The sequence below is a fragment of the Epargyreus clarus genome, unplaced genomic scaffold (genome assembly GCF_041222505.1).
Source record: "Epargyreus clarus isolate Ecla_fem2 unplaced genomic scaffold, WU_Ecla_fem_2.2 ptg000014l, whole genome shotgun sequence".
NCBI lineage: Eukaryota > Metazoa > Arthropoda > Insecta > Lepidoptera > Hesperiidae > Epargyreus > Epargyreus clarus.
The window spans coordinates 11,511,874-11,536,638 of NW_027332222.1; the positions used below are offsets into that span (position 1 = coordinate 11,511,874).

The 24,765-nt window shown below is 35.8% G+C and overlaps 1 protein-coding gene across 1 annotated transcript in view; it reads right to left on the reverse strand.

The window, feature by feature from the left end:
* The window catches only part of LOC140747604 (nose resistant to fluoxetine protein 6), an 89,376-nt gene that overhangs the window by 54,671 nt on the left and 9,940 nt on the right, over positions 1-24,765 (reverse strand). The window contains exon 2 of the mRNA XM_073080161.1: positions 11,076-11,400. Within this exon, the coding sequence (XP_072936262.1) occupies positions 11,076-11,334 (259 nt within the window). The 5' untranslated portion in view covers positions 11,335-11,400. The remainder of the gene's footprint in view (positions 1-11,075; positions 11,401-24,765) is intronic.

Genomic DNA, 24,765 nt, shown 5'->3' on the forward strand with positions numbered 1-24,765 from the left:
AATAGTTACAAATTCTATTGATTTGAGTTCTTGTTCCACCTACAACCTCTAACTAAACGATAATTTGGTGAAAGCTTACCGTTACGGCGTTTCTAAATGAAACTAGCAAATAATTATTTTAGCACGGCCCTCAGAAAAGTTTCTGGCACAAATGATTTTGTAAATAGTTATACGGCATGTTATACGCGTGTTCAAAAAAATTGTGTCTTATAAACTTTTAGCCACACTGTTGTTTCATCATCATCATCATCAACAACGTCCCACTGCTGGGCACGGGTCTCCTCTCATAATGAGAAGGATTAGGCCATAGTCCACCGCGCTTGCCAAGTGCGTATAGTGCGGTAGACTTCACATACCTTTGTGATTTTTTTTATAAATCTCACAGGTATGCAGGTTTCCTCACGATGTTTTCCTTCACCGTTTAAGCACTATTGATTAATTTGGTCAAATAGGTGTTATTTAAAGAAACATTGGAACTTAGGAACAATATGTACGGTCTCAATGGAGTAAATAGAGACTCGAAACGTGTAGATTAGGTTAGAGTCCAAGTTTTGCTGATAAGTAACAATTTTATTATCATTTGAATCATGCGTTAATCTGGTAAAAACATTGTCCTGTAAAATTAATGGTTGAAACGACGCGTCCCTTACTTCAATCTTTTTTTTCCAGCAGCATGAAAACGTTTATTATTAGGTTAATAACCGACTGGTTTCCTCACAGTGACTCCAAAAAAAATGATTAATAAGCCACATTGACCTACAAATTAAATGGCTGGTTTCCCCAATCCTACATTCGAAAAACGTCAAGGTTTGCCTTTCTCTAGAATTTCGTAAATAAAAATGTAGGACGTTTAGGCAAAACGAAGCCAATGAAAATAACATAGAAATATTCAAGGGCCCATAGTCTAATTTATAATAATAGCCAAGAGCGCATTTAATTTTATCTTCCATTGTTAAAATCGGCGTCAAGTTCCATCCCCGGGCCGGTGCATCACTAGCGACACCTCATTACCTCGGCAGCTCTCATCTCAACACAATTTACGATCTTAGTAATGCTCAGCTCACCCTCAAACTAGGTCGCCAGTTACATTCATTCATACGCTCCGTAAACCAGTTACTCAGAAACAGGGTATGATGTAATAATTACTATCAATGTAGGCACTACGGATTTCTTTCGAAAGTGTTTTAGAAACCGCCGTTATGAAGCCGTAAATATGTAAAAATGTAAATGACACCTCAAAAGTCAAACATGACAACGCGGTATCCTATTTGGTAATACTTTTTATTATTTACGCTTATATAACTTGTAATGCACAAGAATTTAACCTACGACGTACACGTGATCTCTGTATTGTATAGACAAAACACGTGATCGTAGAACGTGATAAGATTTATAAAGATATTTTGTCCGCGTGTCATAATGAACTCATTTTTGCCCCACTGGGTTTTATTCTTAGAAAGAGAAAGCGGATTCGAAGATGTTACGGAGACTGAAGTTGGTATTTCCTCGCTTTCCTCAACGGTTGCAGTATATAATAATTATTTTGTAATAGGCACAAAAGCAGAACGTCGAAAAATCAAATGTGCCTACAATTCGGTTATGTAATGTAACCTACCAGCTGTGGAGCTATGTGATCTTTACGCCGTATTGCTCCCTAGAAAATACTTCTACCTTTATGAATATAATAATATAATAATCTGGATACAGTAACATTTCTCTGTGGCTGTTATATAAAGTGTTATTATCTTTTTAAGCTATACTTTTAACATGTATACGTGACTAATGATACTTTCATTATGATTTTTACATTAATAATGACTCTCTAAAATTATAATTTGACTAATTATATTTTTGGTTGAATATAACTAACGAGCGTAACTTAATATATGTATTTTTTTAAACTCCCATACTATGGGTCAGTAATGGCACCCCGTTACAGAAACTGCCTCAGACCCTTTCAACGTAGGGAATTTCAAGATCCGCAGATAAATGCACCGATATCCCTGTAACCCTTATCTCCCCATGGTAGAGTCAGACCCATGGAAAGCAGCCGTTAATTAAATGACAATGGCTTGTATAAAACCCATATACGGCTGTCGTTAACGTAATGGCAATGGTCGTGTTATGTAGTCTCATTTGTAAAGGATATATATAGTATCAGTTAAAATATACACATTTGTTTATTCACGCTGGGTTTTAGAATTTATGTTTTAACACTTGGTACTTCGAGGTTTAAAAGAATATCATTTAGCACCATGTTTGCGTTGGAAATCTATCGTTCTTTGCGTCCAAATATCAACCAAAATTGTTTTACATTCTTTCAAAATTAGCCCGTAGAAGGAGAGCGCCTATAAATTTTAAGAAAGGTTTGAAGGTGGTAGAACCCTTTGTGGTTCGACTCCGGCGGCACCACCGCCACACCTATTTCTACCTAATAACAGCAGTGTTAGGCACTGCTGTGTTCCGTTTTGAAGGGTGTGGTAAGGGAGACAGACTTTTCCGAGGCGTTCCAGCTTAGTCCTCAGGGGTAGCGGCGCATCTGTGGCCGACCTCAGTTAGGAATATCTAATCCTATCTGGGGTTGATTGCAGATGTCCATGGGCGGCAGTAGCCACTTACCATCAGGTGGACTGCATGCTCGTCTGCTACTCTTATACTATAAAAAAAAAACAGTTATGTGGTAACAAGCATTTAATGATTTATAATTATGAGCTATTTCAACCTTGCGTATCGTGGTACTAAAATTGTATTTATTTATCTAGATAATTAATGTTTTGCACTCTACTACGTTAAATAAAGAATTGAATAAACGCTGAATCAAAGGAGATTATGATGAAACAGCAATTTACATTTAAATAAGACATTAAAGTAAGCCACGGTGCAAATGAAAAGCGTAAAATAAATTAGATAACAGTAATTACGGCGTAATGGAGCATTCGCAGCCTCATTTATCGACAAATAACCCGAAAGCTTCACAAGATTACGACAAAAAGAGTGAAATTACGAACTTCACGCACATTTCATGGAGTATTTCTATTATAGAATAGATCAGGCGGAGTGGTCATCATGCCGAACGGATGCTTAAAGGGTTTTGGGTTCGATCACCGGCCAGACAAATATCTAAATGATGAATTTTTATTTCTGTTATGTTTTAGATCTGGTTGTTTCTGTATGTGTCCATGGCAACCACGACGCAAGATATCCTAGTGTGGGGATGTGAAGGTCCATTGCCGCTAGTAGCCTCTTACCATCAGGTACCAAAAGTCTTTGAGGTTTTGTAGGATGTGTGAAGTGTACCAAATAGCACTTAACCAGCGCGGTGGGCTCATTCTTCTCATTTTGAGAGGAGACCCGTATCCAGCGAGGGACCGTAAAGGTTTGATGATTTAACATAATTTTAACGACTTTTAAAAATTTTTTTTCATTGGCCCAAGGCTCGTTATCCCTCTGATAAGGGTCGTAACCTCCTGTTATGTAAATACTTTGGCATAAGAGTTTCTCGTGTTTTAATAATAATATATTTTCTTATCTTTTCAGCATGTTCTAAAGTTATTACATTAACACTACTCCAAATATGATGTAGTTTATAAACAGAACTCTACATTGTGTAAATTACTTTTAATTCCGAACTGATACGCTAATTTCATAAAACATTAGCTATTTTACGTTGTAATATACGCGCATAAAATTATTTTTATTTGGTAATACGTTAAATTGCGACGAATGATGAAAAAGCACTATAAAATATTTGAAACAACTGAAATATCTTAATCATCTTCGGTAAGAACGCTTATAAAATTATAGATAATCTCATCATACTTAAAACTATCAAATTTTTTATCCATTTTCATCTTTTTTGCAAAAGCCAGTGTAGATTTTGTCTAATTGAAATTCTTTTAAAATCTAGTAAAGTAATTTGTAAACAATTTGATATAGTTTGTACTTACGCGGGCTCTTCTTACTGGGACGACACGATACGGCTGATACGGTGGATATCGATACGACAGACATAATATCAAATGTATTTTGCGAATCAAAAGGAGAGCAGGACAAGTTTATTCATTTTACTATCAGAACACCATTAGATAGTTATGTGCCTCATTTTCATCGATATTTTTAGTTCTAAAATAAATCTTTCAATCAATTTTATTTATCTCAGATCGCACTTACATTGAATCGATTCATTTGGACAAAGAATCCCTTAAAAACCCTTGTGATGTCACAATACGTAGAAAAAACTAGCATATATACACGTGGTGGTACGTGCGCTATTTATAGAAATTTATGACTAGCAGCACTTAGAACTGACAGAACTAACAGAAGATATCTCAGTGGCGATGCCGTGTCGTGCCGTGTAGTGTCGTATCGTCTCATTGAAAAGAGCCCACGAGTTACGATCGTCACATCTGCTTCACGATACCATCGCGGATTGCTACATCAAAGGCTCGTAAAATATTCGTAAAATTTTATCACTTTAACAGTATTGATTAAACATTAACGGATAAACGGAGAAAGGTTAAGAAAGAACTTTTGTGGTTTTTAACAATCAAATGATTTTCACATTAACGCTCTACTCCAGCTAAAAGAAGCTTTGTATCTATGTGAGAGGTAATCTTTTCGTCGTCAAACTCTTACTTATTATCCAACTGCTGGGAATAAGTCTTCTCTCAATGTAACAAAAGTTTTGGCCGTATTCTAGCACGTTCGCAAAGTGCGTATTATAAGACTTCACATACATTTGTGAACTTTTTTTTTAAATATTACTATGTTGTAGATTTACTCGCTATTTTTTTCATCGTAAAATTAAATGCTAATTAATTTCTAATACGTACATAACTTATAAAAATCAGAGGTATTTAATCCTCGGATTTTTCTAAAAACATTAAATATACCATTCCAAATAAACATATAAACATATGTAAGTTTTTAACCTATATATTTCATGCAATCAAACCTCACTTTGACCTACGAGTATACATTGTAAACAGTTTATTATAAATTTGAGTACGCAATAATAATTAATGGAATATATTCGCATTCAAAATATGATTGCGAACTATAAAAATATATTTACGACACTTTAATGGCTTGATAAGCTTGCATAACATACATTTTTAATTTTTATGCGCCATAAATAGGCGGCGGAGATCCATAAGATTACATCAAATTAATAGCGAAAATGTAAATAATATGCGGCAGTATACGATGCAGGTCAATGACACCACAGCAACGTGGAAATACGCAAGGTTGATTTTCTGACCAATATTTATTTAGCCCAGTTCTAAAAATCGTTTATTTTGCTCATAACATTCCTGTAGTAAACGAATGCAGTCTATATTGTTAGAAAATTAGAAATCTATTCAAATTATTTTATTGTAATATTATTTCAATAAATTATTTTGTGTTGTTTTCATAATGAGTTCCCATAGTTCCCATTTATATAGTCACTGAGTGTATGAGTTAGCATAACATAGAAAAGAACGCTTCTTGACGTTCGAGTTGTATTTTGAGCGGGAATAATAATAGTTGTAAATTGGTTCAAGGGATAGTTTTATTCTTTCGTTATGATAGTAAGCGGTTTTCCACCCATAAATATGTGTGATCAACTCTACAAATAATAAGTTCTACCTGAAGCCAATCATAGATGTTCGCTTTATATGTCAAGTCAGACATCTAGGTACACCTCTCCACCGATACGCAAAACTGTTTTATGCTAGAAATAGGTGTGGTGGTACCTCCCCGATCGAATCATACTGGCTCTTCCACCTCAACAACATGAATCTATTAATATTAAGTAATCGTATGATTACCAAAAGAGCCTCCTCCTGCCATGCTTATTTAAATGGACTCATAATGACCAAGATATCAAAAATCGCTGTTACGATGTGGCAAGTGGTTATTTCTGCTTGTCAGCTATCCAGAATCATATGCTAGAGATTAACATAGATAACATGTGTAAAGCTGTTCTAGTTTGGTTTATATAGCTTAAGTTTAAGTATATAAGGAGATAATAGTAATGTATTCCTATAGTTAGTCCCTGGCAGGAACGTGTATATTTTTTATTTTGAAGTAATAATTAGCCCACCATATCTGTAACCAGCTCTGTACAGAACATGGGTTCTACCTGAAGCAGCAACCGTTGCCACTAAGGCAGCCAACATCCACACCCTTCCGCCAAAAGGGAGACAGAACTGCTTTACACGAGAAATAGGTATGAACTCCTCTGTCAAAACATTAACACTGAATTTGAGGTCCTGACAACTTCTGTTCGTGTGTGAAACACGTCGGCAGTATTAGATTTAACTAAACTCAGTATAGCAGTGCTTTAACCAACTTAGCTCATACAAACAGAATATTCGAACAAAGGATTCAACAGAAGCTACGATAATAGGCGGGAAGCGTGCGAACAAAGTTTTTAACTAGGGATGGCGTTCTGAGATCGATTAATGGATGAATCGATCTTTTGGGCCAAAAATAATCGATTATTTTAATCGATTTCCAGTAATGGATGGATTCAGTGAATCGATCTTTTATCCTAGAAAATCGAAAGTCGTTTTTTTAAGTTAATTGAACATTAACAAATGTGATATAGGTACATTTTTTGCTGACGGATACGTATTTCAGTGCTTGCTGGTCCTGTGACCTTTTTTCGCTATCTTCGCCTTTTACAAGCTGAAAAAATCAAAGATCGATTTTTGAAGAATCGATTCTGCGGGCCTCGATCTTTTTGTGAATCAATTTATTTCACTTCGATTCTAATAGATTCAAGAATCGATCTTTTTCGGAAATTGCCATCCCTATTTTCAACACCAAGTGCTGGATTTGCGCAGGCCTTTTATTGAGAGTTAGTTGTTCATTTTTAATTCTGCTACACGAAGCTGTTGTACCGAACTGACGCCATGTTGGTTTTTAAGTTTCAACGCTTTGAAATTGGAACGCACATTCGGACACTTTTAAATTTTTACACGGATTTTATAAAATTTCTTTTATTAAGCCCTATATTATTGATAAGGCTATTTAATTCTTTATAACGCTCTTTTTTCTTTCTTTATTTAAATGTAGAGGAAAAAGAAATAGGGAGTTCAACTAATGTCGTGTCGGTCACAGAATGGTCACAGATGTTTTGCTAAGAACTAAGTTCGGACATTTCATGAATTTATGTATGCTTGTAACTACAGCAGTACCTTCAGACTACAAAGCGTAGTAATTATTTATACTATTCGACAATACGAAGGACTTAAGTGTCACATAAGCACTAGTAGTAGGAACTTGGAGATCTATTCAGTAAATACGTAGCCTGGATTTTCGTCCAGTATTTCGAGCATTTCCAAAAAACGGATCTGTTTTGGATTGGCTTCAAGAAAAATGAAAGTTATTACTTACGTCATAGATTAATAAAGATTGCTCACTCCTAACAAGAAAATGTAACCAGTTTTGACAATTGAAATTGTCACTGTCATCTATTTACGTGTTAGAATAATATTTAAAAAAATGTAGTTTTTAGAGCATTTACGAATAAAACGATATTTCTCCGCACTTTTTCTTCGATTTCGTGTCGTCATTGTTCCGCGTAAATAACACCATGACAGCCATTAAATGGCTTATGACGGTGATATCTGTACTTACCTATGACTTTTTTTTTTATAATATAGGAGTAGCAGACGAGCATGCAGTCCACCTGATGGTAAGTGGCTACTGCCGCCCATGGACATCTGTAATCAACCCCAGATAGGATTAGATATTCCTACCTGAGGTCGGCCACAGATGCGCCGCTACCCCTGAGGACTAAGCTGGAACGCCTCGGAAAAGTCTGTCTCCCTTACCACACCCTTCAAACCGGAACACAACAGCGCCTAACACTGCTGTTATTAGGTAGAAATAGGTGTGGCGGTGGTGCCGCCGGAGTCGAACCACAAGGGGTTCTACCACCTTCTAAGACTTACGTATACTATAGCTATGCCGTACTCTGTATGGCTTTAGGCCCGTCAAAAAAGTATCAAAGTACATTAAGTAGTCGGTATTTTATAGGATAGTTATTTCATTTTTATTTTTAGACATTTCCGAAACTACATCGTCGTATACCTCTTGACTCCAAAAATAAGAATATAAAAACTAACCGCACTTTTATTCTTATTTTAATTTTTGCATTCTAGATAATGATGTTGAAACAGTGACCCAGAACTTTACTTGCCGAAGTGTAACCCTCAGAACCCAGGGTAGTCTCATTTTTCAGTAAGTATGTCCGGCGCTGAAGGGGATAGAAGAGGTTTAATTTGGCGATGTTGGAGCGAGTGCCGACGACCCACTTGCGATAAAGTGGCGACCCGCCGACTGCGGCTCCACGCCTTATGTAACACGACGCAAGCCGCGCTTCGGGTGGTCACAAAGAGAGGCCGGATACCGACTGCGTGCCGAATACAAATTTTAAGTAATTACAAAATTCTATGCGATGTGATGAAATGTAAGATATCATAGTTATCATATGTCTTGATGTCTTGATTGAGATGTCTTGAAACTCACATTTTTAAGCTCTGGAATATAAGTTTTTGCTATTTCCATTCTCCTAATAAAGGGGAATATGAGTAAGATAACAATCTTTAATAATTCTGTTATTATCAATGTGTTTATACATTTTCCTACGCAAACTAAATAAATAACCAATAAATGGCCATAAATAAAACTAAAATAAAACAAAGCAATAAATGGCAATAATCGGAGAAACTAATTATTAATAATAAGCGTAACTTCACCGATCGGTATTTTTTATTTCCACGATAAACCGTATCGGTAAAACCCAGTCAAAAAGAACGGAAGCAGGAACCGGGCTCTACCCACAACCTTTCTCTGTGCGTAATGGACTATAACGTAATGTTAACCTCTGCAATCTGTTTTTAACTAGATATTGCGCACGCACCGTGAGAAATATTAATACCAGGGGTCTAATCGGCCCGCGGTGTAGGCTTTCTCTTCATTATGCGGCTATGCTTGTGAAGATGCCAATTATATAAATCAAGATAGTGGGTGCCCTACATTCATTGAATATCTATGTAAGGAAATACCATAGTGTCTGAGATTACATATAAATTATTATTTTCTTTTACTAAGCGCATATGTTTATTTGCAAGGCAGTATGTGCCAAATAAGGTTTTTTATCTGTCTGTGTGCTCAAGCCTACTGGTAAATCGATATACCGATTGATATAAATAATACGTCATGTATGTTATAATCATTTAATACTTTATTAATTGCAATTTATTACAACTACCTACAGAGACCCGTGTGTGCCAATGGTTATATTATAATATGCAAAACTCTGGGTTCGATTCCAGGTGATAGAGTCCAGGAAAATGATAAATTTAGAATTCTGTTTTTACTTTCGGTATTTGTGTCTCGTCTCTGTGCGTGTCTATAGCACCCATGATTCAAATCCGAAACAGAAATAGAAGTTTATTTGAATGTCTATTTTTCCTGGATTTAAACCCGAAACCGACGGATATGAGACCGGTATGACCATCGCTACGCCACGCAGATCTTTATGATATAACACGATTACTTAGTGATGAAAACTAACTTTATTCGCTCGCTCGGTCACAAGACTCAAGTCTGTCGAAGCTTGGCTATATTTAGACGAAGCAATTATGTTTCCGACCGACTACTTTCACTTTGAAATAATCCCGCTGCCTTGTCAAAGGGCTGTTTTAATGAAAACGAAGGGTTCATGTTATTTTTTGTTTATAATTAAATTAATTTGTCAATCCCTTGTCCTTTGTGCAAAGTATAATTATAATTTCACTCTTATTTCCTCTTATTTCCTGCTTAAAGTTTTCCTTTTACGCGACTCAGGCGACCCTTAAGGTTTTTTTTATTATAAATTATTGATATTATTCGAAAATATCTTTAAGGTTTTCTCGGAATATTTTCTTTTATTTTTAAGGCAAATGATAAATATTGTTTACACAGTCACAAGAACGAAAAAACAGAGACTTTCGTTTAGGATTTAAACCCTTGATCTCCAGAATAGAAATGTAAATTACATCTACATCACTATTTTGTTTAGATACAGGGTCAGTATCAGTTAGATGGCCTAACCCTATAACCCTTTATTATTAAATACTTCTATTCATATTAGTGGCTAAGTAAAATTTACTCTATAATTCATAATTTTATTATTTCATCATAAACTTAATAGCCGAAGCTTCCTCATAAAGTGAAGCGGGAACCGAACTAATGAAATTACACGATTTGTGGGTCTAATCATTTCGTTGACCCGTGAATTTAATCTTCTTTTCCCGCTCCATCGCTTTGAAGGGCCCCGCTCTTTAACCATTAAATTATGGTACGCTTACTTACTTATTTCTACTTCATAACAGCAGTATCAAACGTTACTGTGTTTTGATTCGAAGAATATGGCAATAGGTATTAGACGTTGGGTGTTAGACTTAGATGAGATGTTACAACTTGGTACTCTGGCCAACGCTATGGATAAGCCTAATTCACATAAAACTTCAATCATATCTGTTGATTACAGATGTCTAAGGGTATCAGTGGCTAATTACTATCAGATAGTTTGCGTACTCATTTGTTAGTTGTGATTTGTTGTTGTGATAGAAAACCATCTAATAAGTTCAATTAAGCAATACATTGTTTAATTATCAATGTTATTTGTAAAATTTATGCTACTTTATTCTTTAGTCTTTAGTCTCACATTTATTTTGCAAAATATTGCAAAAACTAGGTCACATATCTTAGTTCTAAACAAGATTAATAATATTGATGAGAAATAAAAGTAGACATAGTAGTAATAAGTGACGTAAAAGATTAATAATATTCCGAATTATATGATCTGTACCCTTACCATGAGTTGTTACGTTTTGACAAATATGACTGTTTTGGTATTTGTTTACGTATCTGCCCAATTGTATAGGCCAATACGTAAACAAATACCAAAACAGTCATATTTGTCAAAACGTAAAAACTCATGGTAAGGCTACTGTACAATTTACATAAATCAGTACGATGTTATTGTAATATTACATATGTTGTAATACTAATAGATATAAATTATAAAAACTTACTTTTGGAAGCCCACAGCTGACCCTCGTTCAAGGCAGTCACGTACCGCCTCAAATCCGCCTCGCATTGTGCTGGCACAGTCACATTCCCAAGCAGCGCAACCCACTCGTGGTGGTCGAGCAGTCCCTTCATCCACGCCATTCTAGAGTTATTGCCACTTAACTCACTTGTAGTGTTCACGTTTGCACCCACAACACACACTAGCACTGATATCGTCACGAGGAACATTGTTCTGGTGGACATGGCGATGTTGGAACACATTTCAGTTAATCATGATCGTTAAGCAGTAGCTGATGAGCGATCAGGAGCTCGCGTCCATGCTCGTATCTGTAAGCAAAGATATTTTAGTGAGTTAGGCTCATCAAAACCAGGTCATTTTTAAGACAAAAAGTATTTACACTATTCGATCTACACTCAGTATTTGAAATAATCTCTATTTGCTATTGACTATTGAAGCTGAAAGTAGGAAGACCCAGTATGATTTACTGGTCCGATACTATTGGAGGAAGGCGGCCATCTTATTGCTCAAAAGTGGCAGCTGGTGGCAACGTATCTATTTTTTTATAATATAGGAGTAGCAGACGACCATGCAGGCCACCTGATGGTAAGTGGCTACTGCCGCCCATGGACATCTGTAATTAACCCCAGATAGGATTAGATATTCCTACCTAAGGTCGGTCACAGAAGCGCCGCTACCCCTAAGGACTAGCTGGAAAGCTGGAACGCCTCGGAAAAGTCTGTCTCCCTTACCAAACCCTTCGAAACGGAACACAGCATCGCCTAACACTGCTGCTATTAGGCAGAAATAGATAGGTGTGGCGATGGTGCCGCCGGAGTCGAACCACAAAGGGTTCTACCACCTTCAAATCTATTATCCATGGTATTTATAATACCTATAAATAATCAAACAATTTCTACTATTTTTTTCTAGCATTTAATTCTACACTTCTTCAGATGCTTATGCGTAGGATATATTTAAATAAGATACAACTTTCTAAAAATTATACTAAGTAATATAATTTACTAAATACTGTTCTTAAGTAAGCTCTGCGCAAGATCTACATAAAAACATCGTCTAAAGTCGCTAGTCGCTATAAAAGTTGATATTAAAAATTAACGATTCTATTATGAAGAACTAAATCATTTATGATGTAAATAAACGTAAAATTAAACATGGTAATTTTAAAGTGAAGGTTTTTTTATTACTGATGTTTAGAAAAAGTATGGAGGAGCAAGCAGTCCATTGATAGTGGCCACTGACGTCTAAAAATTTCTGTAATGAACCCTAGATGGGATTAAAGAGCTGAGGTCGAATGAGGTCAGACGCTACCCCTGAGGACTAAGTTGGAACGCCTCCCCTTGTGAACATCTATTTCTACCTAATAACAGCAGTGTTAAGCGCTGCTGTGTTCCGTTTTGAACTTTTGAAGGGCGTGGTAAGGGAGACAGACTTTTTCGAGGCGTTCCAGTCATATTGTTTAAGTAAATAGGTCCATAATATCTATCAGAGTACTCAGTAATATATACTTACGTACTTGTAAATGTATAACCTCAAATACCCATTCCTAACCCCATTCTTATTTCTTACTGGGAAATTAATAGTTAGATAACAAATAGATTTTTCCATTTCACCTAGCGCAAATACGGGGTTGCTTTTTGTATTTTCCCCGCCCAAAGCACAAAGAGTTTTTCAAACTTCAAACCTTACCTGAACAAAATGCATTCTTCATTTTTATTGAACTTGCACAAGAATTTCTTTATTATGTTTTTCGTTGTTAAAGCATTGTTCGAAAAGTTTCCTAATAGTAGCTTGACATTTACTAAAGACATATTATCTCTTATACGTCTTGTTACGAAAAAATATTTTCAGTTGTAATTTGAAGAAATCGATACTTTTGTTAAAGATTTCATAATGATTGTCATTTTATGTTGAATGTAATCTATAATTGACACTGTGCAATAATACTATAATTTATCGTAAATTACTATAATTACGTTACTCCAAAAACGACGCATTGACTCTTTTTTATAACTTTTCCTTAATCGAGATAAAGGGAATATTATATCAATTCACAAAAAAAAAACACTGTGTGATGAGGTATTGGCTGACGGTATTGTATTTCTTAAATATAGTACTGTACAGTATACGAGTAGTGCAAAAAAATCGGTTACGCGGTTTCGAATATTAGCGCATACCAATACAGTAACTGATTGTGAGTGATTGATTTAAATCTTTATATATATATATTTCTTATGTGCGTGTGTATGTCACTGAACTCCTCCTAAACGACTGGACTGATTTTGATGAAATTTGTGTGTGTTCAAGGGAACTTGAGAATGGTTTAGATTCACAATTTAGTCCGTGGGAAAAGGTTCTTTTAATTAATTTTTAATTCGTAAGTAGTTGTTGATTTTGGAATGTTCCACATTGGATTCGATAGACTTCGCTATCATCGCAGTTTCAAATATTCTTTCTATTTTTCAAACCCGTCAGTGATAAGGGTTGTTCACCCTTAACATTTTTTTTATTTATATGGCAACACAACGTTTGCCGCGTCAGCTAGTAAATAATATATAACTGAGCGTAAAAGTATTAACGCCAATAACACCCGAATTACCGAAGATGGTTTGTCAATTTGTAGTAGACAGATATTGTTGTCAAAAGTAAATATTTAGTAGACATAATATATTAAAAATTAAGATAAATGTACATTTTATTTTCGCATAAAGATATATATTTAAAAGGCAACAATGATTTCGAAAAGCTCTAAACAAAGCCCGTCGCGGTGTCGTTTGGTTTGTGCGGCTGCTCAGACGTGCATCACTGTTTAATCTGTCGTTTTGTTGCCGTTTGTTCAGTTGTAAGGGTGCCTTTCCACTAGAGATGTGCGAGGTAGCTAAGCTATGGACATGTGTCTGTGATAGCTCTAGGATCGGGCTCAGCCCTGGGGAAGCGTTCGCTCCTCCCACAACATCGGGTGATTACGACGATATGCGGCCACACATACCGCCGTCCTTCCCGGAGTAGTATACTGGACGGTTTTAGCTCCCACCTTTTAGTCGCCTCTTACGACAGGCAGGGGATACCATAGCCCTATTCTAGTTCTGGAACTACAGGAACATTCGCTTTGGTACCTACTCGTAAGTTATGTTTTTTGCACGGAGAGACTAAGTGGATTGAAACTATGGAAGCGAGCTAATTATTGCAACTGATGTATCTCAGGATTTTCGTAGCACATCTTACTAGCTTAGCTTTCGTAACGTAGCTTCGACCGCACCGCTTAGCTATCTCCCACTTCTCTCATGGAATAGCACCCTAATGCTTTGTGCCGAGCTCGAATGGTAATTAGTTTCGTTCGCAACTACAAATAAAATATTTACTATTTCATGCAAAACGTGAAAAGTAGGTTTGTCGCTGAATTTATATTTAAAATTTAGGAGTCACAATGTATTTTGACAACAAGGATATAACTTGGTATTGTAAATAATGCCAATCATAGAGAAGGCAGGGTTAAATAAAGGGTAATATGTATGGTAAGTGCCTCAATTTTGAATTTCTATATTTATTGAAAGGCGTTGTACCCACAACGTACATCGGAATCGATCAAAATCAATGAAAGGATATTCTTGTATTGAAATTAATGTAGTTGACTGTAGAACAGACAAAAGTAAGCACTCACCCTATGGGTTCCAACTTAATTCTCTACCTACATATTTACAAAAATGTTACAGTCTCAAATGGGTCGATTACTCGTATTATTAACTGCCCCAAATAAATGTTGTCATTTCATCAAATAAATAAAATGTATAGCTACCTAATTTAAAAATTCATTTAACAACTACATTTCTTTTAGTTCTTGCTGCATTTCATAAGCGTATCCTGATAGGTAATTGCTAACAAAATTAAGAGAACCCTTGGCTCGGTAAGAACGAGGCCTGAAACGGAAATTCAATTTCTAATGGAATTCCGCATGCTGCTTAAAATTGGCAGCCGTCGCGCGTCGTCGGCATAAACCTTGTTGGGATCGCAAAATGCCTGCAGCTAGAGTATATAAAACTATAAATGGTGTTAAGGATTTATGATTTTGTTTTGTATGCTGTCGTTCTTTTGTTTTGTACGCTTTTTTATCATATAGGAGTAGCAGACGAGCATGCAGTCCACCTGATGGTAATAGCTACTGCCTCCCATGGACACCTGTAATCAACCCCAGATAGGATTAGACATTCCTGCGGTCGGCCAGAGATGTGCCGCTACCCCGTTGGACTAAGCTGGAACGGTAAAAATATGTCTCCCTTACCACACCCTTCAAACCAGAACACAGAGCTTAACACTGCTGTTATGAGGCAGAAATAGGTGTGACGTTGGTGCCGCCGGAGTCGAACCACAAAGGGTGCTACCACCTTCAATTTTTAGTGTAACAAAAAGAATTAACTAAATTGTAAAACAGGCCTACTTTGATGTATGAAGAAAATTAAGTTGACAAATACCAAAGCTTACCGTAAATTGCTCTTTACAATGCAATTTTCTGTTCAGAGGTAATAGGCAAATTTCGCATGATGTAAACCATGCGAAATTTACCTATTACCTCTGCCTGATGCAAGTTAACTGCCTCTATTAAGTAACGGGTAGTTGCTGACTAACCCAGTTTACACGATATTGCATAGGGTAGGGTATCGTAGATACCCTAGGATAGGATAGGATAGGATAGGATAGGATAGGATAGGATAGGATAGGATAGGATAGGATATAGGATAGGATAGGTAGGATAGGGTGTGGTCGCATACCGTCGTACGCACCAGACGGTGTGGCGAGCGTCAAGCTCACCTGGGCAGAGCCCGGCGGGGCAATGCGCTAAGAGGACTCCGGTTGCGTTCCTTTGGAGATCCCGGAGCCCTCTACGCAGCGCCGAGGACGGCCACCGGGGGGGGGGTTTTAGTGCGATAAAAATCATAACATAATAATGTAAATATAAAATAATTATAACGCTTAGTAACTATGTATACTGACATAGTAAGATGGTTATTTTCCTGTCAATCATGCACAAAAATTCGAATCCGAGTATCAAGTCTGACTTATGTGTTATTAGTGTTCACGACGTAGATACTGATATTTTGCTTAAAAGGTTTTAATAAACCTCCTATTTTCGCATCGTATATTTACTTGTATACTTTCAATATTTACACAGACCTTAAAATTTATCTATCACTAGCTGACCCGGCAAACGTTGTGTTGCCATATAAATAAAAAAAAATAACATGTTTTTATTAAGTGAACAACCCTTATCACTTTGGGGTATGAAAAATAAATAGTAGCCGATTCTGAGATCTACTGAATATGCATATAAAATTTGGTGAAAATCGGTAAAGCCGTTTCGGAGGAGTACGGTAACTAACACTGTACACGAGAATATTATATATAGGATTACGCAATACAAGAAAAAATATGTCAAATTCGAAACGGAACGGAATCATTTATTTTCTACGAAATTCGTTTAAAGATCAAACCGGTTTACGTTACCGTTATAACCGAATAGTTTTAGTTGTCACATTAAATTAAAAAACAGCGGCATAACAACAACAATGCGCCGCAGTACGTTTCTGAACCGCAAACAACATTCCCCAGAAATAACCGTTTTAACCTGTTCGTTATATAACGATTGCAGTGACTTGAGACTAGAGATGCAACGATATTTATCGATAATATCGACACAAAATATCGATATTTCTATTAACATTTCACCATACATAGATAGGTATATCAAAAAAAACAAAGTCCGTTTTGTTTTATAATTTATAAATAGGTAGGCGTAAAACAACAGCAAAAAATAATAATCTTAGAAATTTATCGTCAAAAAGGAGTGACTTTTTGTGAAAATTTTGAATTTCGAAATCGATAATGTGGCGTTGAACTGTTCGATATTATCGGTTATCGATACATTTATAGTGGAACCTTTCAAAATCAAAATTTTCTAACAACGCTTCATAAGGAGTTGCGATATAAATATAAATATCGATATTTTTATCGACAAATTCACCTATTTGCATCCCTACTTAAACCATCCTAGCATGGTACAACTATTTAGTTACTCAAGGATGCATGCTAACATGAATACGTGTGTACTGCCTATTTATAATTATATTGTGCAATTTTGATAAAGGAATTTTAATGAGATAGGTATCTGCATTGAACTAGAAGAAACCTGGTTTGTTAAAGTCGTTTTTAATTATTTTACGTTCATAATTATCGTTACGAGCCTGTTATTATTTTAATATTGGGCACGAGACCTTTATCAAAATATTCTAATAAAGTCTCAAGTCAGCTACAGACTCACGCGAGAAGTCTCGCCGAGAAATTGCGCGACAACCGAGAAGGCATCTACGCTCTCTACCTATACTATACCGTTCTCTTATCTCGGCCGAGAAACCCTTTGAAGCGGGCAAAATACCGACACCGATCGTAGAACAGGCGAGGGCGAGAACGAGAAGGCAAGGAAGAGATCACTTTTACGCTTCTCGGATGTTCTCGGGGGTTCTCGGCGTGACTCTGTTGCCGATGTCATAGTTCCAAAAGCTTCAAGCCATGTTTCACAATTTTATGTTCCAAAGTATATTAAAGTAGTTTGTGATTAACTAATATTGTGAAATCATGTAACTTCGGGTAAATTTGATTCGATAAATTGAAGGAATATACATTTAGCGTTATAATTGCGAATCGCGTGGCGGAGCGGTCACAATGCCGGTCTGACGCGCGAAGGGTCCCGGGTTCGATCCCCGGCCAGACACAAATCTAAATGATGAATTTAGATTTCTGTTTCTGGGTCTGGGTGTTTGTGTATTTGTCTATGTGTGTGTTCATGGCACCCACGTCACAGGGAATCCTAGTGTGGGGCTGTAAGTGTAGAAAGCGTTTATTTATTTAATTATTTAAAATCATTAAAATAAGTTATAAGGTTTTTTAGTTAAGGTAATTTATAAAAAAGATAAATTAATTAACAGAGTCTACTTTACATAAGTATTCTAACATTTCTAATGTGTGTACCAGCTGCAATAAAATCATACAATAGTACTTAAGTAAAATACTCATTTACTCTTCAGTAGAATTTTTCATATAATACTATAATTATCCCAGCAATTACATATGACATAAGTCTATTAAATGTACTGAGAATTACTAACGAGATGTAATGACGCGGTATCCATCACAGTTGCTTATAAATTTAGACAGCGTATCTGCCGCAGGCGATTAGGACGGCTCTCCGTATTATACTAATTACACTATGTAGGATTGTAGGTACTGAGCCCTACGCCGTGAATATATCAGCTTCATTATCTCTTTGATACGCTATGTTACAGGTCTTTGACCTTCTGAGGATATTGTAACGGTGGTAGAAACTTTCATGAGCTCGTGGTTTGACTCCGGAAGCACCACCACCATATGCTTTAAACACCAGTTAAGCGCTTCTACGTTTCAGTTTAAAGGGCATGATGATACAGTGACATTACATGACACGTTCCAGCTTAGTCCTCAGAGAGCGACACATTTGATTGAACTCAGTTAGTACACCAATCCTATCTGAAAAGACAGTAGACATGCTCATTTGCCACTTTTATTACATAAAAATAAAAATAATGAAAAAGGACGATTACGCAGAATATCATAACCCTTAATTGTGAGAGTTAAACCAAGATTATGACTAGTAAGCCTCGAATCCTTTCCATGTGTCCTTAGTTTTTGTGTACACTGATGTGTACACAAAAACTAAGAAAAACATTTGATTTGTAATGTTTTGATTTCACAAAATAAACATACCTATTACAAAACAGTAGCTTGGCACTTATTTTAAAGTCGCAAACAAAAGAACTTTATTTATTTACATTGTTTAAAAATAAATACTATTACTCGTTGCTAGTTCTTTTCTAAAGACGTAGAAATGTTAGAAGTATTTTAGCTTCTTTCATTTCATAACCGTTTTCTCTCAATATGGCACAAGTATCGCTATATAGTACACATTTTCAAAGAAGCGGAAATGAAGTGAGCGTTTTCACGTTATTCTATCGTAAAATGCTTATATTTTCCTGTAGTATTTGTGTTATATTTATTTTCCAACTGTTCGTAAGGTATGTGTATATAATAAATGGTTTTGATTAAAAACTATTACGTATAATATTAAAAATGAAACGTTAAACGATATTAATATATATTAATATCTAGTTGTTTTAATAAAATGCCACATTATTACGTAATAGTTAATTTAGGATGGGTAGTGTATTTTAACATTTATAAATGGATTATATTTATAAATAACATATACCTAAAGCGTGGACTAAAATTTTAATTTTACTACTACTACAGATTCAATTACCGATAACAAAGACATTAATAAATAAATTTATTTAATAATAAGCTTTAAGCAAATAAGCTTCTATATAAACGGACCCACAGCACATTATTTAGACGGAAAAATATATTCGTCACTTATATTTTTCCATCTCCCATATGAAACCCGAGGATTAAAGACGTGAGCGGCTTTGTTCAAAATGGAGTCATTATTATTCACCAGCCAGTTGCTAGCGTTGACAAGGAGATACGTGATACAAAAACGATATTTTAAGAAAAAAAGAAAGTGTGTGGGTACTTACTTATGTATGCAAGAAAGAAGTTATACTTCTTTGGCGTAATTAAGAAAAAAGAGCGCGTGTGGCAATATGTACACGCGCAAAAAATGAAACTATTACAAAATAAATAATTATTACAAAATGATCCGTAGGTACCATATAGGTGTATCATATCATACAAAACTAATGCGATATGACATGATATCTAAAAATCCATCATAATTTCCGTTTAAGTTGCCCTTACAGAAATCGTTTCAGTACACTTTATGATTTTTTGCGTTTTGACACAGTTCTGATATACTCGTAATCCGCTAGGGGCGCTGATTGGAAATTTATGGGCAAAACATAAAAAAAACAGTCATTTTTGTAAAAACGTAAAAACTCATATTAAACTCGTACAGGCCGGCGTGGGTTCAGTACCACCAAATTGTAAACTTAATTTTATTTTTAGCAATTCTATCGGCTACACAACTAAACATGCGTTTGGTAACTTAAAATATCATTATATCCTTCAATTCACAAACCGAAACATTTAGCGATCGTTGTTATAGCGAGCACAGTAATAAACAATTTGTATAAAATTCAAAAGTATCTTACGGTTGAAACATTGAGCCCTTTGGGTGAGGTTTGGACACAGAAGACCTTCAAATAGATTCCAGTTTTAACTCTTTGGGTACAGAACCCTAAAAGACACGTAATACCCAGTTTCTATAAAGTAACACTTATATCTATTAAAATTTATATGTTTACAACGATAATGTTTATTAAATACTAGATTGAAAGCAGTAAAACAATGATGCTTCTACCAAATTGAAAATTGACGATGACAGAAATCGTTAAACCATTATTTAAACTCAACATTTTATACCTGCAATTAAACTTTAGGTAGGACCTAAATTTATGTGTCAGATACTGCTTTTCATATCCTATTTATGCCTTTTTTAGTATAAAAGATAATCCCTTGATTAACTAATCTCACCGCAGTTTAATCTGACGTAATTAGATTCTGCAAACAACTAAGAAGCCTTTATTATTCTTTCGTGGCAAAGTATTTGTTAAAACAACAAACCAATACACGGAACAACCTGACTCGAAGATTGGTTTGCCCATAATCCACATTGATTAGACCGAATAAACAATTACCTAACTACATCCAATATATTTGCTGCGTTGAGTAAGCATACGTGAAAAGGTGCTCACGGACGGATATTACGTGGCCCACAATACGATTCTCCTTGTGAGCTGGTTATGAAAAGTACTGCACAGCGGCGCCGGCAAAATAAAATTTCATAACATATTTCACTTAAATATGACTTGGTAAATAAAAACGAACTTAAGTAATAGTTCCCTGTGTCCGTATGTGTATTTAAAATAATGCAATAAAACGCTGTTTAGTTGATGTTTTTATGTTAATAAGTAGGTTTGTTTTAGGGATGGCGATCTGAAATCGATTAATCGAGCAATCGATTGTTTTGGACCAAAAAGATGGATTATTTTAATCGATCTCCAGTAATGGATCTAATCAGCGAATCGATATTTCATCCTAGAAAATCTAAATTAGATTTTTCCGATTAGTAGATAATATCGAAAATATTAACAAATATGTCATAGACATTTTTTGCTGACGGATACGTATTTCAATGATTGTTTAGTCCTGACGAGCTTTTTTACCCTCGCTACGCCTCTGAATAGATCTAAGATCGATTTTTGGAGAATAGATTCTTCAGGCTGCGATTTTTTCTGAATTGATTTATGACACGTTCGATTCGAATCGATATTCTTCGGAAAGAATCGCCATCCCTAGTTTGTTTGCATAAAATTAACACTAGAACAAGAGTTAAACAAAACGCCTATGTTTTGTTTAATGAGTTGTTCCGATTACCATCACAATGTTTAAAACGAAAACCAATTAGGCGGTATTGAGGATAAAGCTTTTTGACGCAAACCCGACATTCACGCCAGGAATACGGGATTATCTCGAATGAGCGCAACGTGACGTGAAGTTAAATTAAATTTTGCAAATGAATATTCAATTGTGATTGACATAATTTTATTAAAAAACCGGACAAGTGTGAACTCGCGTGAAGAACGTTTTCCTGTAATAGTGAAGAACTATTTTCTGTATTTTTTTTTCAAAAACTACCCGTAGTAATTTCTTAGATCGAGGACGGCTGGGAGGAAAAGTAAATTTTCTCCTTCCTAAATCATTTATTCTTAAGTCAATTTTCGTCTTCTTAAATCATTATTTACGTTATACTTTCATTTCGAATCACTGAAAAGCATATGAGTAGCTACCAAATAATAACGAATTTTGTCCAGTAATTTCGTAGCAAATTGGCTTCACAGACGGACGGTCGGGCACACGAATGATCCTACAAGGGTTCCGTTTTTATTTTTTTCGTACGGAACCCTACAACCAGCTAACGCAAATCCACAGACGTACGTAGTTTGCGTAGAGTTATATTTTGTACGCACATAAAACAAAGACTTTCGGGACAAATGTCGCTTCTATTGAGTTTTTTCTACAAATGTCAGATTGAAATCTCCGAAGAAAATCCTATGACCATTAGGGGCGTTTCTTTTCAAACGTATCTCCTTTGTTCGGATATCGATAAAAAGTAGTAACGACAGTTACATTGATAGATAGTTATGTGGATGAGAGCATAATTTCAATTGAATGATACTATCATCATTATGTGGCACTCGATAATATATGTTGATTAGATGTGACAGATAAATAGCTTAGAAGAGTAGGTATTTGGTAGTTGTTTTATTTTTTCAGCAAATTTCATCTCGATAATCTCGAATCAATCACGATATCCAGTTTATTAGAAGCAACACTTAATTTTATTCTTATATACACTGAGTTTTATCGATAACCTACTCTGATATTTGAGTTCATTAATATACTACACGTCATACATTAATAAAGGAGGAAGTCGTAAAGAATAACATGGTGTTACCCCTATGCCATTTAAGATTCCATAAAATGATACTTGGATAATAAGATATAATAGTTATATATTTTTACTAATTTTTAATTTTCAAAAGGTATGATGTCCAATTATAATTATTAAGTTCATGATTTATGACTACATAATTCCATATTAATTAACGTAATTATAATATCTGTATTTAAAGAGCGATCCATTCCGCTCGCTAACAATATCAACCGCGACAAATGAACGTTGTTAAATTCGGTCTTGTTTTACAAAATTTGGTTTGCAAATCCATTTACCTGTCAGAACGATGAATGCACTCGGCCTAGATTGTGTCGCTCTGTCCGCAACAGATACCGCGGTCGCCGTTAACTCGAATATTTTAACAGGCCGTTTTAATTGTTGCAAATAAACAATATAAAAAGCAACGTATAAACAGCTTGAATTGACATAAGTACGTTGTTAATCTTAGCCAATTTATGATACTGTAGCGACTTCTCGCTACTCATCAAGAGATGGCGCTAAACGTTTCTGAATCACGCTATCGAAGTTCTCTCAATATCTCGGCAATATACAAACTACGAACAAGTAAGTAGGCAAAAATTTACAAATGCGACCCTTTGGTAAGACGGTTTTTCGCTGTTTTACCTTTATCTACAGTACTTTGTACAAACATGAATACTAGAAGAATCTACCTGCACTTTACACAATAAAATATTTATTGAAAAACCCAACTGAAAAAATTGATCATTTTATTCGGAAAATATTTTGGGGCCAGGGGGCCTCCACTCCTTTGTTGCCCCAAGGCCTCTAGACCTCTAAATCCGGCCCTGGCGACCATCATCATCTGTTCTAAGTAGGTATATGGAGTCGCTTACGCATGTGGGGTTGTGGCCATTTATCATCGGGTAAATTAATGCTCGTTCGCTACTTCAATCTTTCAAAACAAGATAGAACAGGATAGATAAACGTAGAAAAGAAAATACAATAGTCAGAATCAGGTTAATACTAGTTGGCTGGTGTGGTTTAACTACCGCACGCAAGCCAATGCGGTTTGAGAAATACGTTTGCCTGTCTGGTCGTGGAATGAACTAGCGGCCTAGATTGCGATCAACTATCAGCTGGTTACCTATTCACATATACCAATCAACCATCTAATACAGCGATAAAATGTCCTCAAGCAGTGGTTACTTTTCTTTTATATAATATAGGGGTAGCACACGAGCAAGTCCCTGATTACCTGATGGTATGTGGCTAATGCCTCCCATGGACATCTGCAATTACCCCAGACAGGACCAGATTCCCCCGTCATATATGTGGCGCTGCCCCGGAGGACTAAGCTGGAATGCCTGGGAAAGGTACGAGTAAATCTCCCTTATCACACCTTTCCAACCATAACACAGCAGCGCATAACACTGCTGTTATGAGACAGAAATAAGTGTGGCCTCGGCGCCGGAGTCGAACCACAGAGGGTTCTACCACCTTCACCTTTAGGTGTCGTACATGTGAATAAGCACTTTGATTAATCGGTTACCACAGCATTGTGCGCTTAAGGTATTGTATTTGTCCTTTGTAAGAGAGAAACAATATTGTGTAGGAATATTCAAAAAGGATATTCTAAATAGTTTATTTGTCAAACGAAGATGCAGTCCATCTAATGGTTAGTAGTTACTACCGCTCATAGATATCAGTAACCATGGAGTATACACACCTTTAAGAACTTTTATTAATTAACTCTTAGACTGTGATGTTTTCCTTCGCCGTTAAAGCAAATGAAAATTTAATTTCTACTATTACATCACTGAAAGCTTGAAGCAGTGATAGCCTAATGATTAAGAAACTCGGCTTCTCGATCAAGCGGTCCGAGGTACAAATCCCAGGCACGCACCTCTGGTTTTTCAAAGTTATGTGCGTATTAGAAATTAATTATCACTTGCTTAAACGGTGAAGGAAAACATCGTGAGGAAACCAGCACACCTGAGAGATTTAAAAAAAAAAAGTGTGTGTGTGTCAGCTACGACGCACGATTGGAGTTTACTCCTTACGAATGATAATTATGATATATATCGAATAGAAAAAAGGGTAGGTAAATGAACGCATCTGCTAAAATGATAAGAGAAACAAACATATATCTGTA